Here is a 14835-nt window from a genome sequence, read left to right on the forward strand (position 1 = left end):
CCCCTACTTGCAACTATCATTCCTCAAATAAATAGTATCTTAAATATAATCATGTGCTCCTCTTCGAAAAATAAAAAATAAAAAAAATCATGTGCCACAGTTGAATCCTACATATTTTTATAAGGTAGATCCTCTCTATATCTCCTTGACTTTATTTCCTTCATTTGTTTTTAAGTAGTAGAAAGATGGCACATTCCTTTTACACCAACCAACCCTCGAGAGTTGAAAGAGTTGAAAGAGTTGAAACTTTAAACGCTTGAATGGCAAACTCGAAAATAATTATAAAATCAAGGGTACTTTAAAACAGCCTCACACAGAAAGGGTAGAAATTAAAAAAAAAAAAAAAACACGCTCTGTTATTTTGCCACCAAACAAGAGGAAGAGAGACGAATTCTTCAGCTCTCTCTACCGACAGATTTGAGATTTCATTTTTTTTTTTTTTCAATCCAAACCCTAATTCATGAAATTCTCATCAGATCCATGGATTGCTCTTTGTTCTCTCTTCAAAATCTCAATCTCTCATTAAATTCACCCATGTTTTTCTCTAATTGCAGATCTCTCCTCTTTTTCTCCCCTCCTTCTCCTAATCCCCTCATTTCTCTCAGAAACCCTAACCCTAATTTCTCCAGATCCATGTTCTAGTGTTCCCGATCCATACAGAGAAGCGAAAAACCCTAGAAATACGTTACTAGAATCATGGAATTCGAATTATCCGATGAATGACTCGAAACCCTAACCCTAACCCTAATTTTGTTCTAGATACCCTAACTTCTCCAGATCCTTGTTTTAGTAGCTCCAATCCATACAGAGGATAGAAAACCCTAGAAATAAATTAGTAGAATCATCGAATTCGAATTATCCTATGTTCTGGTAGTCCCAACTCCCAACCCATACATAGAAGAGAAAACCCTAGAAATAATTACTAGAATCATTGAATTCGAATTATCCGATGCCCTAACCCTAACCTCTCCAGATCCATGTTCTAGTAGTCCCAACCCATACAGAGGATAGAAAACCCAAGAAATACATTATTAGAATCATTGAATTCGAATTATCCGATGAAGGAATCGAGCCGTTTGTTCACGATCGGTCTCGTGACTTCATGGTATTCATCCAACATAGGTGTTCTTCTTCTGAATAAGTACTTGCTCAGCAATTACGGATTCAAGTACCCGATTTTCCTCACCATGTGCCACATGACGGCGTGCTCTCTGTTGAGCTACATTGCCATTGCGTGGCTGAAGATTGTCCCAATGCAGGCCGTACGATCTAGGGTTCAGTTCTTTAAGATCGCGGCACTCAGCCTCATCTTTTGTGGGTCTGTAGTTAGTGGGAATGTCTCCCTCAGATTCCTACCGGTCTCGTTTAACCAGGCGATTGGGGCTACTACACCATTCTTCACCGCAATTTTTGCATACATCATGACCGTTAAGCGGGAGGCTTGGCTTACTTATCTTGCCCTTGTGCCCGTTGTTACCGGGGTCGTCATTGCTAGCGGGGTGAGAGTTTATTTTGTTGATCTTTTTGGAAGCAATTTAATCCTTGTTTTTGGCGTTGATTGATTAAGAATGGAATCTGTGAATGAGAGGTCATTTTGTTGATTTGGTTTGAAGCAATTTAGTGCTTAATGATTTTGTTTTTGCTGTTGATTGATTAAGAATGAAATATGTTAATTATATGCAATTATTCAATTATTTCATATGACCAAAATTCTTAGGCCATATAAGGATGTTTTGAAATAAGAAAATTGGGTGTCACAATGTAGTGGGTTTCTTCAGTTGGGGAAGGCAAAAATGTTGTTGATCAAACTGAATAAAAACAAATGACCATACTCGAATTTGCCTGTCTAGTCTCATACAATTTGTTTACCTTTGAATGTAGGAAGTTTCACTGACTTCCTGCTAAGTTTAACTACTATGGCACCGTTGGATTGGATCTGCTTTTTTCTTGTCTGTAAAATTTGAAATGGGTTGACTTAGGTAGCTCCTAGATCATATCTTATTTCTTGTTAGTTTGTATTGTGAGAAGGTTGGGTTAGAATTATGAAGCTGCCTGGCAGTTCAATTGGAAGATTTTGGATCGGCTTGTGAGCATCGGTGATCTCCATAGATGCATTGGGGACACCTCAATTGTTCTCTTCTCTCTCTCTCTCTGTTTTTTTTTTTTTTACTTTTGGCATTTGGTTACCTCTGCGATTGAACTTGAGTGGGCTTGTTATTTGTTACATTGTAATCAGTGGATTTCCATGTTGTGGGAAAGTTTAATGATTTTGAATTTTTGTCATTTGTTGTTGGACTTCCATTAATTGTATTTTTTATAGGTAAGCTAGGTTTGAACCTTAACTTCCATTAATTGTTCTTGTTTGTTAACGGCTTAACGCCTTATCTGTAGGGTGAACCGAGTTTCCATCTGTTTGGGTTTATAATGTGTGTTGGTGCGACTGCTGCGAGAGCGCTCAAGTCAGTACTTCAAGGGATTTTGCTGTCTTCTGAAGGGTAAGGATTATATCTCCCCCCCCCTCTCTCTCTCTCTCTCTCTCTCTCTCTCTCTCTCTCTCTCTCGTACTATATTTAGTTTGTACTGTTTTTATTTATTGAAACTTCAACAGTTTGGGTCATCCGCCGTACATTTCTCGGATCCTGAACATGTTCACATATAGAATCAGTTTCATTTGATGATGATTGCTATACAGGCTTATGTTTCTAGGTTTATGGTTAATTTGATTCTGAAACTGTAAAGCTATACTGAAACAACTTTACTGTTTTTCAGGGAAAAGTTGAATTCCATGAATCTCCTTCTGTACATGGCTCCAATAGCTGTTGTCTTCCTTCTTCCCGCAACACTTGTTATGGAGGAGAATGTGGTTGGCATCACGTTGGCGCTTGCAAGGGAAGATATCAGAATCATTTGGTACCTACTCTTCAATTCTGCCCTGGCGTATTTTGTTAATTTGACCAATTTCTTGGTCACTAAACACACCAGTGCTTTGACTCTCCAGGTATGCTCCCATAATTGAATTCATGTTTACTTATCAATCTAGTCCATTGATATTTCTGAATCTTCAACTAAGATTCATTAGTTCTCAAAAGGGAATTTAAAAAAACACTCAGCTAGATTACTTGAAATATCTTAGCTAGATAGCTGAATTCAAGAGCATTCAATAATTTATGTTATAGGGTGTTTGCTTGGTCACTTGCTTAATCTGCGCTGGTGATGTCGGATGAGTATAGAATCCAGGGTACCATAGTGTGACACTATATTTTGAATTTGTCGACCCTCTTCCAGAAAGGGATTCGATTTAGAGTGGGGGATGGGGAGAAGATCAAATTTTGGATTGACATATGGTGTGGGGGCGGATCACTAAAATATGATTTATATTTCTACAATCTGTCTTCATGCAAAGATATATGTGTGGTGGATTCCTTTAGTAGAATGAAGGGAACAATAGATTGGAACTTCTTTTAGAAGGAATCTTTTTTTGTTTTTGAATAGTAATCTGTTTCATTAATCCAAGGAGACCGAGGAGGTCATTACGAACGGATGTAAGGTAAAAAGCACATGAGATACAACCCCCATCGCCAAAGAAAGGAGATGGTCAAGGTGGAAGAAAATAAATAGATCCACTCTTGCCCTCATCACTCCATCTCTAGCTAATCTATCTGCCACCTCATTAACCGACTGCCTAATATGATGATAAACTATTGAAGCTTCCCCCACCTTTTCATGGATTTCATCGAAGAAAGAAACAAATCTCTATGGATAAGCATGGGTACCACTTAGCCACCTTATCACATTGAGGGAGTCCCCTTCTACCACAACTTTACTCAAGTTAACTCTCTCTAAAACTTGATACCTTGAGGGGGTGGGGAAGTGATGGGAGAGTTTGGATATGGCCCGTGTTGGGTATCTTCATTGTTAAGTCCTTTTATGCACATCAGGTCGTATTATCCTGTTTGTCTCCTACTAGATGTGTGTGGTTGTCTAACCTCTAAAGCCCCTTTGAGAGTCAACACGTTTTGTTGGACTGCTTGCTTTGATAGGATCCTCACGATCGATCATCTTTGCCACATGCATAAGTTGATTCCTAAATAGTGTGCCCTTTGTCTGTCTGATGTTGAGTCAGTTGACCATCAACTCATACATAGCAGCTTCACTCGCAATCTCTTGTCCTTTGTGTTGGGTTGCTTCGGGGTCAGCTGGGTTCTATCTAGTCGCATTGCAGAACACTTTGGGTCGTGGACATATACTCTAGGACTTCTATAGAAGGAATATTGTAGAATCTATTCTCAATGTCCACACTTTGTCTCCTCTGGAAGGGAAGAAACAAGAGCTCTCAAAGGAGTATCCAAAGGTGTGAGGAATATTCAAAGACAAATCTTTTCTACAACTTCCTTGTAGGAATCTTGCCTTGTTGAGTTCTCATTTCGGTGTCGTCCTCCTAGGTGTATTCCTTCCCCTCTTGGAAGGATACAACTGAACTTTGGCGGGTTGAGTTTAGGCAACCCTGGCTCAGCTGGCATCGAGGCCTTTTGAGGAATGACGCAAGTGAAGGGCTTTAGGCATTCTCAGGCCCCATAGGAGAGAGAGAGGGGGGCTTCCAACGAGGTGGAAATTCAGGGGTTACTCCATGGAGCCAGCTTGCTTGAAGACTTCCAGATAGAGAGGATTATTATTGAAGGGGACTCCCTTAACGTTGTCAGATGGTTGTGAGATCGGGACTTCCATTGGAGGTTCAGAGATGCTTTAGATGAGATACTTTACAGACATGATGGTCACAATCCTGAGGTACGACATGTCTTGCGGTTGGCCAATCCTTGAGAGTGTCTGTTTTTGCTCATTATTGTACAAACTATGATTTTATCTTCTTTGCCCCCCCCCCCCCTCCCTTTCGCTCAGTTTTCACTTTTTATAATAAAATTTATACCATTAAAAAAATTGACCTTTAAGGCTTAAGTGTAATGCCTGTAAATTGGAGTCTGGGCAGATATATGTGGGATTCAAGGCTGGTTAAATTGAGATAATATCTAGAAGGTATTGGAGGGGGTTCTTGATGTGAAATACGGTTTAAATTTCAAGGGAATAGGACTAAGGTGCTGGGGTTAACTTTCTGGGATGGAGATAATTTTGATGGCAGTAAACTAATTTTGGAACAGAATTGTAGCAATTTGGTTCTGGGCTAAAGGTTAAAGGGCTAGGGTTGGATGCATGGCTGTCACGAGGTTGGAAGGGTTCAGAGACGGTTATGTGATGGGAAATAGATGGGAAAAGTGGTCCAGTGTGCAGGTGGATAGGTTACAAAATTAATGCTGGAAGGACAAACTTCAGAGTAGTAAGGCTTAAGAGGGTTAGTCAAGGTCTGAAAGTAACTCTGGATGGGACAAACTTCATGGGCAGTTGATTATAAAATTCTGTAACTGATTGTAAACCTGTGGTAGACTTTTAAGGGTTAAGTTAAAGTCCTGTAAATAGGAGTCTGGCAACTGTTCAAAAAAAGAAAAGAAAAAAGGAGTCTGGGTAGATATGTATGGGGTTTAAGGTTGGGTAAGTTGAGTTACTAGCCAGATTCCAGAAGGTATTGGAGGGGTTTCTTGATGTGAAATAGGCTTTAAATTTCAAAGGGAGTAGGATTGAGGTGCTAGGGATAAGTTTTTGGGCCGGAGATGGTTTTGATGGCTGTAAAATAATTGTGGAACAGAATCGTAGCAATTTGGTTCTGGGCTAAATGTTAAGGTCTAGGGTTTGATGCATGGTTTCCACAAGGTTGGAAGGGTCGACAGTTCTAAGATGGGAAATAGATGGTAATAGCTTTTGAATAGCTTACCATTAAAAAAAAGATGGGAAATAGATGGGGAAGGTGGTTGCTGGGCAAATGAAAGGAAAGAATGGGTGACGGCTAGAATCCAAGAATTAAGCCGAGATGAAGAGAGGGATGAAGCAAGTCATGAGGATATTACTGTGCTTGGAAACTTAAAGAGAGAATATAAATCGATTTATTATCTAGGAGAAAATTTATTGGACGCAAAGATCTAGAGTTGAGTGGCTGAAATAAGGGGATAAAAACACTGCTTACTTCCACGGAGTTGCAAGTGCTAGAAGAGGAGGGAATGGGAGTGCCCTTCAGATTAGGAAGCCAGACATGAGAACAAAGAATCCATTATTATTGAGATAGTAGAGTACTATCAAGGTCTTTATCCATCAGAAAGTGGAGGTCTTCTTAGACCAGACGAGGTCGGTTTTGAGACTATTGAAGAGATCGATTGCCTTTTCCTTTTCCTTGAAAAGCCTTTCCTGGAGGAGGAGATAAACGCTAGCCTATTTTCTTTGAGTCATTACCGTGCCGCTAGGACTGATGGGTTTTGCCTTCCCTTTGTTCCAATCTTGCTGGGAAGTTGTGAAAAGTGACGTTTGCAACTTTTTTAAGGAATTCCATGAAGGAATGGTGTTAGACAAAGGCACGGGAGCCACCTTCTAGTGTTGATACCAAAAATGAATAAAATTGGAGACTTCAGATCTATTAGTTTGGTAGGCTGCCTTTATAAAGTGCTCGTAAAGGTTTTGGCTGATAGGTTGAAGAAGGTAATGCCCAAAGTCATTTCGCAAAATCAATCCACTTTCATTCAGGGGGATAGCGCTCTAATAGCTAATGAGTTAGTCGACTATTATTCTAAATGTAGGAGGAAAGGAGTAGTGTGCAAGCTAATATCGAGAAAGGCTATGGCCAAGTTGAATGGGAATGTCTCGACTATTTAATGAGTCGCATGGGATTTAGTGATTGGTGGCGTCTTTGGATTAGAAGATGCATATCATCAGCATTGTTTTCAATTCTTGTGAATGGTGCCACAAAAGGCTTCTGTAAATCCTCTCGTGGTCTTTGCCAGAGTGATCCACTCTCCCCTTTCCTCTTCTTGATCGTTGCAGATACATTAAGTTGAAAGATGGATAAAGCTAGAAGTTGTAGTCTTATTGAAGGTTTTTCTATTGGTCGGCTGAGGGTAGTAGTCACTCACTTTCAATTTGCAGATGATACCCTCATTTTTAAGCGAGGATGAAAAGGACAAAGTGCTAAATCTTAAGGCAATGTTAAGATGTTACGAAATTATCACTTGAGATGTTACGAGATTATCACTGCTCAAAGGTCAAATTTTATGTAGTCTAAACTTATGGGCATTCATATTGATGAAGAAGAGAGAGACTGATTGGCCGGTCTTCTTGGGTGTTAAGTGTATTCCTTTCCCACATCGTATCTGTTGTCGCCATTTTCACTGTGACTGTGCCGGCTGTTAAAATGAGGTCTGCTTGCCTAGGATTCGATCTTGGTACCAGTCCATAACGATGAAAGTCGAATTGCGAGCCGTCTTCTTGGGTGTTAAGTTTATTCCTTTCCCACATCGTATCTGTTATTGTGGAGAAGATGGGGTGAGGGAGTGCGAGAGAGAAGAAGCCAGGGCTCTCTTCCTCCTTTTTATTTTTTTAATTATTCGATCAGCTCTAACCATAATATAATTCTACATAAGGAAGGAGAGATTGAAGAGGATGTTAACCATAGAATAAGTGCAGGTTGGTTGAAGTGGAAGCTTGCCTCAGGAGTTCTGTGCGACCGTAAAATCCCTACCAAGTTGAAGGGAAAGTTTTATAAGACAGCTGTGAGGCCAGCCATGTTGTACGGCTCAGAATGTTGGGCCACCAAGAAGCAACATGTGCATAAGATGAGTGTAGCGGAGATGCGAATGCTTAGATGGATGTGCGGCCACACAAGGTTAGATAGAATTAAAAATGAAGACATTCGTAAAAAGGTGAGGGTAGCACCAATTGAGGAGAAGATGAGAGAGCACCGCTTAAGATGGTTTGGACATATCCAACGTAGGCCTTTGGATGCTCCGGTGAGAAGAGGTGACTCGTGCCAAATTGATGGAGTAAAAAGAGGTAGGGCAGACCGAAAACAACTTGGGTAGAAACAGCGAGGAAAGACTTGATAGCTAGGAACATAACAGAGAACATGACCTTGGATAGGATAGAATGGAAGAAAATGATCAACGTAGAAGAATCCAACTAGAGCCATGATTAGAGCAGGATAGATTGCTTTCACATTCTTCATGAAAATTTTCTGTTTTGGTACAAAGGCTTTGTTGAGTTGAGTTGAGTTGAGATTGGATCAGCTCTGATACCATGTTACAGTGGAGAAGAAGAATGAGGAAGAAAATGGAGTCTCTTTAGGGAGCTCCCATGTAATATGATATATACGTGTGTGCGCGCGCGTGCCCAAATTAGGGTTACATGTACAAGGACTATAATACCCTTCAACAGTGTCTTGGCCTTCCGTTGGGTGAGGGTCGTCCCAAGAAGATGGCTTCGGAAAAGAAATTTTCGACTTGGAAAAGGAACCTAGTATCCTTGGGGGGCAGAGTTATCCTTGTTAAAGACTTAAAGCTGTTTTGGCCAACATTCCTATTTACCATCAATCTTTACTGAGATGTCCTATATATGTTATCAATCGCATTGAGAAAATCCAAAGAAATCTCCTATTTGAAGGATGCGATGAGAAGAGGAAGATTTACCTGGTGTGTTGGGAACTTGTATGTAACCCATCAAACCAGGTGGTCTGGGTATTAGAAGTATAAGATTAGCCAATAGTGCGCTTCTTCGCAAGTGGTTGTGGAGCTTTAGGAGTAAAGAGATCAGCTCTGGACAAAATTGATAGAAAGTAAATACGGGTCTACTAGTGGAAACTAGATCACAGGACACTTACAAGAGTACCGCTTTAACTCTTCAGAGAGATATCTTGAAGATTGAGCAAAAGTTTTTGGAAGCTACAAGATTCAGAGTGCATAGAGGAGACAAAGTAAGATTCTTTCGCAGTGACGAATGCCAAATAAGGATTGATCCAAGGGTGCTTCGTATGCAGAGAAAGTCGTATAATTTAGAATATCAATTTCAGAAGGAATTTCTTCTATAGAGAGATTGACAGGGTTGCAGATTTCATCAACACTATAGAGCCAATCTACCTAATCAAATCGGGAGTGACAAAAGGGTTTGGATCTGGTGCCCATCGGGCATCTTGAACGTAAAATCATTCTACTCCCAGGTTGCATCTGCCCGGCTAACCTCAAATTATGGTCCATTATGGTCCCACGTAGAGTTCGCGCATTGGGTGGACAGTGGATCACCTTCACAACCGTCAGATGTGGATCATGGACCACTGCGCCTTATGTATGAGGAATGGCGAATCGGTTTATCACCTCTTAGTTCATTGTTCTTTCGCTAGGGAGGTATGGTGCCACATGCTAGAGAAGTTTGGGATGTCTTAGGTTTTCTCTCGTAGTTTTGGAGGATTTTCTGGATAGTTGGTACTCTATGCCTTGGCCGTTTAAAGGAAGAATATTATGGAGAGCCGCAATGCTAGCTTAGATATGGATTCTTTGGGAGGAGAGGAATTCAAGGCTCTTTATGAACCGATCTAAAGGTTCTTTTTTCACATTTTCAAAGACCATATCTATGTTATCTCATGATCGTGGGTGAGGGTCCTACCCCCCTTTAAATTCTATTCTAGCTCTGGCCTCATTACAGGTTGGAAGGAGATTTGCCAAGCTTCAGAAAGAGAGGATCCAACACTTCTTAGATGGAAGTTGTCAGACCCTGGTTGGCTTACCCTAAATTTTGATGGGTCAAGTATGTGAAACCCGTGTCCTGCTTGGGTGGGAGGTTTGCTTAGAGATGAGGAAGGAGTGACCAGATGGACATTCTCTAGACCGGTCGGGTTTAAGGATTCTAGTGAGGAAGAGGTTAGGGCGGCTCTCTAGAGTATGAGGCTCATCGATGGTAACCTGTTGGATAGATTGGTAGGAGACTCGCTTTGTTTCATTAGATGGGATGGATGGTGGCAGGCCGTATCCATGGAGATTCACTGACTAGATTGAATTGATCCGTGACCGGGTGAATTGTCATCCTGTTCGGTTTCAGCATGTCCGTCGCTTGGCTAAGAGTGATGCTGATTGGTTACCAAGGGACGGGGTGAAACGGGAACCATTAGAGTTTTTTGATTTCTTTCGGCCGTGATTTGTTTGTCTTTGGTGGCCGGTCATGTGTATTTCTTGGCATGTATATCTTCCCTAGACCTTTTCGGTCCCAGGGTTTGTTTCTCTTTAATATAATTTTAGAGTTTTTTTTCTTCTTTCGGCCGTGATTTGTTTTTTCTTTGGTGTCCGGTCATGTGTATTTCTTCCCTAGACCTTTTTCGGTCTCAGGGTTTGTTTCTCTGTTTAATATAATTTTATCATTTAAAAAAAGGTGGTCGCTGGTCGGGTGGATAGGTGACAAAAGTTTGGGCAGTCGTGCACTGTCAGTGTAGGGGTTGAGGTTTATGGGCTCTTAAGTTGCAGGTTTTAAAGATCCAAATGTTGGAGGGAGAAAGAAGAAAGGAAGAAGAGAAGAAAGATGCAAGGGGGCCAAGATATATCAAAAACTAAATCTTATCCTTGGATTGGACGTCACCAAAGCTTGGGTGGAACTCAAACTCGCATTCAATTTATCATGTCTCAGAAGGCTATAAGCCATACATATTTATAGAGGTACCCAACAGAACTGTGGTGGTGGTGGGTGGGGGGCTAGACTTTTAATTGCTCTGCTGCTTCTATTTCCAAAACCTGACCATTCCTAAAACAGCTACTAAGACTCTTAAAATTAATTATTAATGCTCAACTTCCTGTAAGACTAGGATTCTAAAGCCAAGTGCTAAGAGGGTTCCTCATGAAACAATGAAATCCGTTACTTAAAATCCATGGAAATCATAAGTGGGCCCCATGTTCACTTAAGTGGCATATGTGAAAAGCATTCGAGTCAATAGTTTTAATGGCACTCCACCCATTATGATGCTAGAAATTGATAGAGCACCCAATATTGATATTGACAGCCTTTCAGAGAACTTCCCATGTAGAAGATCCCCTACCTTGATCTTCATCCGAATCCTTCCTAATTAAGTTGTGGCCCTCAAGCATGACTCTTTGGGCTTTGTATTGGGATCTTTGGTCCTCTGGTAAGTCTTTTGTTGATTCCTATCACGTGCATTATGGAGAGTTCCTCTTAGTATTCTATCAGTGTTTCGAAGGAGATGAATGCTAGGATTTTTTGAAATGAAATTACTCCGTCTTCATAGTTCGTAGAGGGGGAAAAAAAATCTTGTAATGAATTGGAATTGATTAGATAGGAATCATGAGGTTTTAATTAATATGACATTTTGAAAGCTTTGATGCCTTGTATATTCATGGTGGCATCAATTAATGGTGGATTCCATTGATCAAAGAACATCCCGAATAGGTGGATTCCGAAAGGACCAAAATTGAATTCTTTTGGGTGAATCTATCGCTTTGATCTATCTTAGTTCAGTTATCTATCTTTAGTTTGTGTTTTCAATCATAAGTTAGTATTTTCTACTTAGTTTTTAAATTTTCTCCATAGATCTTTCAATAAATCGCCTGTTTTACAATTTTCTTCATTTATCTATCTTGGTGCATTTAGATTTTCTTGAAGAAATCATTTGCGTACCTAGGACTAGTGAGCAATGACCAAGTTTTATCATTTTTTTTTCAGGTATTGGGGAATGCGAAAGGCGCTGTAGCTGTAGTTGTATCAATATTAATATTCAGGAATCCTGTATCTGTAACAGGGATGCTTGGTTACGCACTCACAGTATTCGGAGTCATTCTTTACAGTGAAGCGAAAAAACGAAGCAAATGAGACCTCTGTAAACATTGGACAGGTACAGTTTCTTTTTTCCTTATGTGGGGGCAACAACTTGCCGGAGACGGGGTTTGAACACGCCCTATTCTTTTGCCGGAGACCGGAGAAGGGTTTTCGCTTGTATCAACACATGTTTTAGTGGTAGGGAAATTTGAATAAAACTGATTGGCCTTTCAATTTTCCCTTTTTTTGGAGCATTTTTCTCTGTATCTTTGTGGCAATGGAGGAATGTCTGTAATTCTTTGGAGTGAATTGAGTCTGCTCAATCAGTCTTTTCTAATCTGTGTCATCTGTTTTGATTAATTAATGGAAGATGTTCCTCCAGATACCTGTTTTTCCACAATCTATGTGGCTCATTTGTCATCATAATAATGTTAAATGATAATACAATTTTCTATAGAATGGTGTCAATGAAATATAAGTTTTATGTGTCTGCTTGTTCTCTATGGCTTTCAGATCTCATTATTGTTTCGGATTCTGATGCTGGCACTACCGTGTTTTAATATTTGCTTTGGCCCATCATGCTTTTATCTTTGGGAAAATTCTCAAAAAAATATTATATCTATCTGAAATTCTAAAAAAAGGGTTAAGTTGGCTAATTTCTCAAAAAGGGGTGAAACGCATCCAAGGGGTGTTTTTGGACAAAAATGCCCTTGTGTTGGTTTTCCCTCCAAGAAAGTAAGCAACAAATCCCAATGCATTTCACCTAACATTTTGACCTTTTTACCTTCTTCTTTCCATGCCAAAATCAAACTCCATTGTCTTTATACAAAACCCAAATGAAATTCCATTGCAGAGGGATGAAACTCCCCTCTCCTAAAATGTAGTTATTGGATCTTTTATTTTTCTTTGGCTATCAAACCTAAGCTTCTCAAGTAGGTCAATTGTGATACATTTGCATAGGTTTAACATGTTCCTTACAATGCTATGGTGTATTGTCATCATCTTGTTTATTTGTTATGGATTTGTTAGGCATTTGTTATTCTCATCATCCTCTTTACAATGCTATGTTGTATTGTTTAGATGGCTTAATACTTGGATGTATGGTGTATTGTCACTCGGATGTTATGGTGGTCCATAGTTTAGATGGCCTAATACTTGTGAGAATGACTGTATTTATAGGATTTTAAACACTCAGAAGCACTCATTATACCTAGGAACCACTAATTATACCTAGGAACCACTATTTACCATTATGTAGTGGTTCCAAGCTATAGATAGTGGTTCCAGAGTAGAAATATTGCTTCACACAATCTAATAGTACTTGATCGAGTGTCAATGTTGCAGTGAATTTATGAACAATGAGTCAAAAAAGTTTTTTAAACACTCGGATGTTATGGTGGTTCATAGTTTAGATTGCCTAATACTTGTGAGAATGACTGTATTTATATGGTTTTAAATACTCAAAATCACTAATTATACTTAGGAACCACGAATTATACCTAGGAACCACTATTTACCTTTATGTAGTAGTTCCAAGGTATAAATAGTAGTTCCAGAGTAGAAATATTGCTTCACACAATCTAATAGTGCTTCATTGGGTGTCGATGTTGCAATGAATTTATGAACAATGGGTTAAATAGTTTTCTAAACACTCGGATGTTATTGTGGTTCATAGTTTAGATGGCCTAATACTTGTGAGAATGATTGTATTTATAGGGTTTTAAACACTCAGTACTCATTCTACCTAGGAACCACTAATTATACTTAGGAACTACTAATTATACCTAGGAACCACTATTTATCATTATGTAGTGGTTCCAAGGTATTAATAGTGGTTCTAGAGTAGAAATATTGCTTCACACAATCTAATAGTACTTCATTGGGTGTCAATGTTGCAATGAATTTATGAACAATGGGTTAAATAGTTTTCTATATACTCGGATGTTATGGTGGTTCATAGTTTAGATTGCCTAATACTTGTGAGAATGACTGTATTCATAGGGTTTTAAACACTTAGAAGCACTGATTATGCCGAGGAACCACTAATTATACTTATGAACCACTAATTATACCTAGGAACCACTATTTACCATTATGTAGTAGTTCCAAGCTACAAATAATGGTTCCAAGGTATAAATAGTGGTTCCATAGTAGAAATATTGCTTCACACAATCTAATAATACTTCATTAGGTGTCAATGTTGCAATGAATTTATGAACACCTGTATGACGGAATAGTGGAAAGGTCAACATTTTCACATGTTTTACACCTGTCTGACGGAATGGTGAAAATGTCAACCTGTAATTGGTCTTCCTACCTGTTTGGTCAAATGGTGAAAAGGTCGACCTGTAGGTCGACTTATCAAGGTCGACCTTCAGTTGTGACCCGTACAATACTATTTGCATTGTATTTCATTAGATCACCCTGTGGAAATGATTTTTTAGGCACAACATATTTGCATTGTGGCTCATATAATGGAAGGTTTGCATCATCCTATGGTGTCACCCGTACAATACTTTTTTGAAAAATGCTGGAGTATATGTGTTTACACCGTATGAAGAAACAATATAGGTCTTCCCTACCACTGAGTCAAAAGCCAAAGGATGATCCAAAATGGACTATACAGCCCACACCATAGGATGATCCAAACCGCCCAATTGATGGGCCACAACATAAATAGGTTCTGCTCCAAAAATTATTTCCATAGATGATCCCAACCGTCTAATCTATAGAAGTTTCCATAATCTAAGTCCCTCTTTAGATCGGATGGTTAGAATCATCCTATGGAAATGATTTTTGGGGCACAACCTATTTACATTGTGGCCCATCAATTGGGCGGTTTGGATCATCCTATGGTATGGGTTGTATAGTCTATTTTGAAAAGTATGGGCTGAATTCATCTTAGAAGGGGGGTGTACAATGGAGTTTTACCAAAGGCAAGACTGTCAACACTTGGCATGGGGAAGAAGAATCTAAAAAAGGTGAATAGGGTTTGTGAAATGCATTGGGATCCGTTTCTCAAAAAGGTAGAGGGAAAAGCAACGCAAGGGCATTCTTGTCTTTAAACATGCCTTGGGATGCGTTTCACCCCTGTTTTGAGAATTTAGCCAACTCAACCCTTTTTTGAGCTTTTCAGTTAAAAATCACATTGTTTTGAGA

General features: G+C 39.5%; 1 protein-coding gene across 1 annotated transcript; it reads left to right on the forward strand.

The window, feature by feature from the left end:
- Positions 1-346: 346 nt before the first annotated feature.
- LOC143873951 (putative sugar phosphate/phosphate translocator At3g11320) lies at positions 347-12175 on the forward strand. Its single transcript, XM_077376850.1, has 4 exons — positions 347-1499; positions 2392-2495; positions 2770-2998; positions 11584-12175. Exons 1-4 carry the CDS (start codon positions 1059-1061, stop codon positions 11728-11730), a joined length of 921 nt encoding a protein of 306 aa, XP_077232965.1. The 5' UTR covers positions 347-1058; the 3' UTR covers positions 11731-12175.
- Positions 12176-14835: the final 2660 nt, after the last annotated feature.

Source organism: Tasmannia lanceolata, unplaced genomic scaffold, assembly GCF_043159265.1.
Source record: "Tasmannia lanceolata isolate RefF3 unplaced genomic scaffold, GAP_Taslan_0.1 ptg000002l, whole genome shotgun sequence".
Taxonomy (NCBI): domain Eukaryota; kingdom Viridiplantae; phylum Streptophyta; class Magnoliopsida; order Canellales; family Winteraceae; genus Tasmannia; species Tasmannia lanceolata.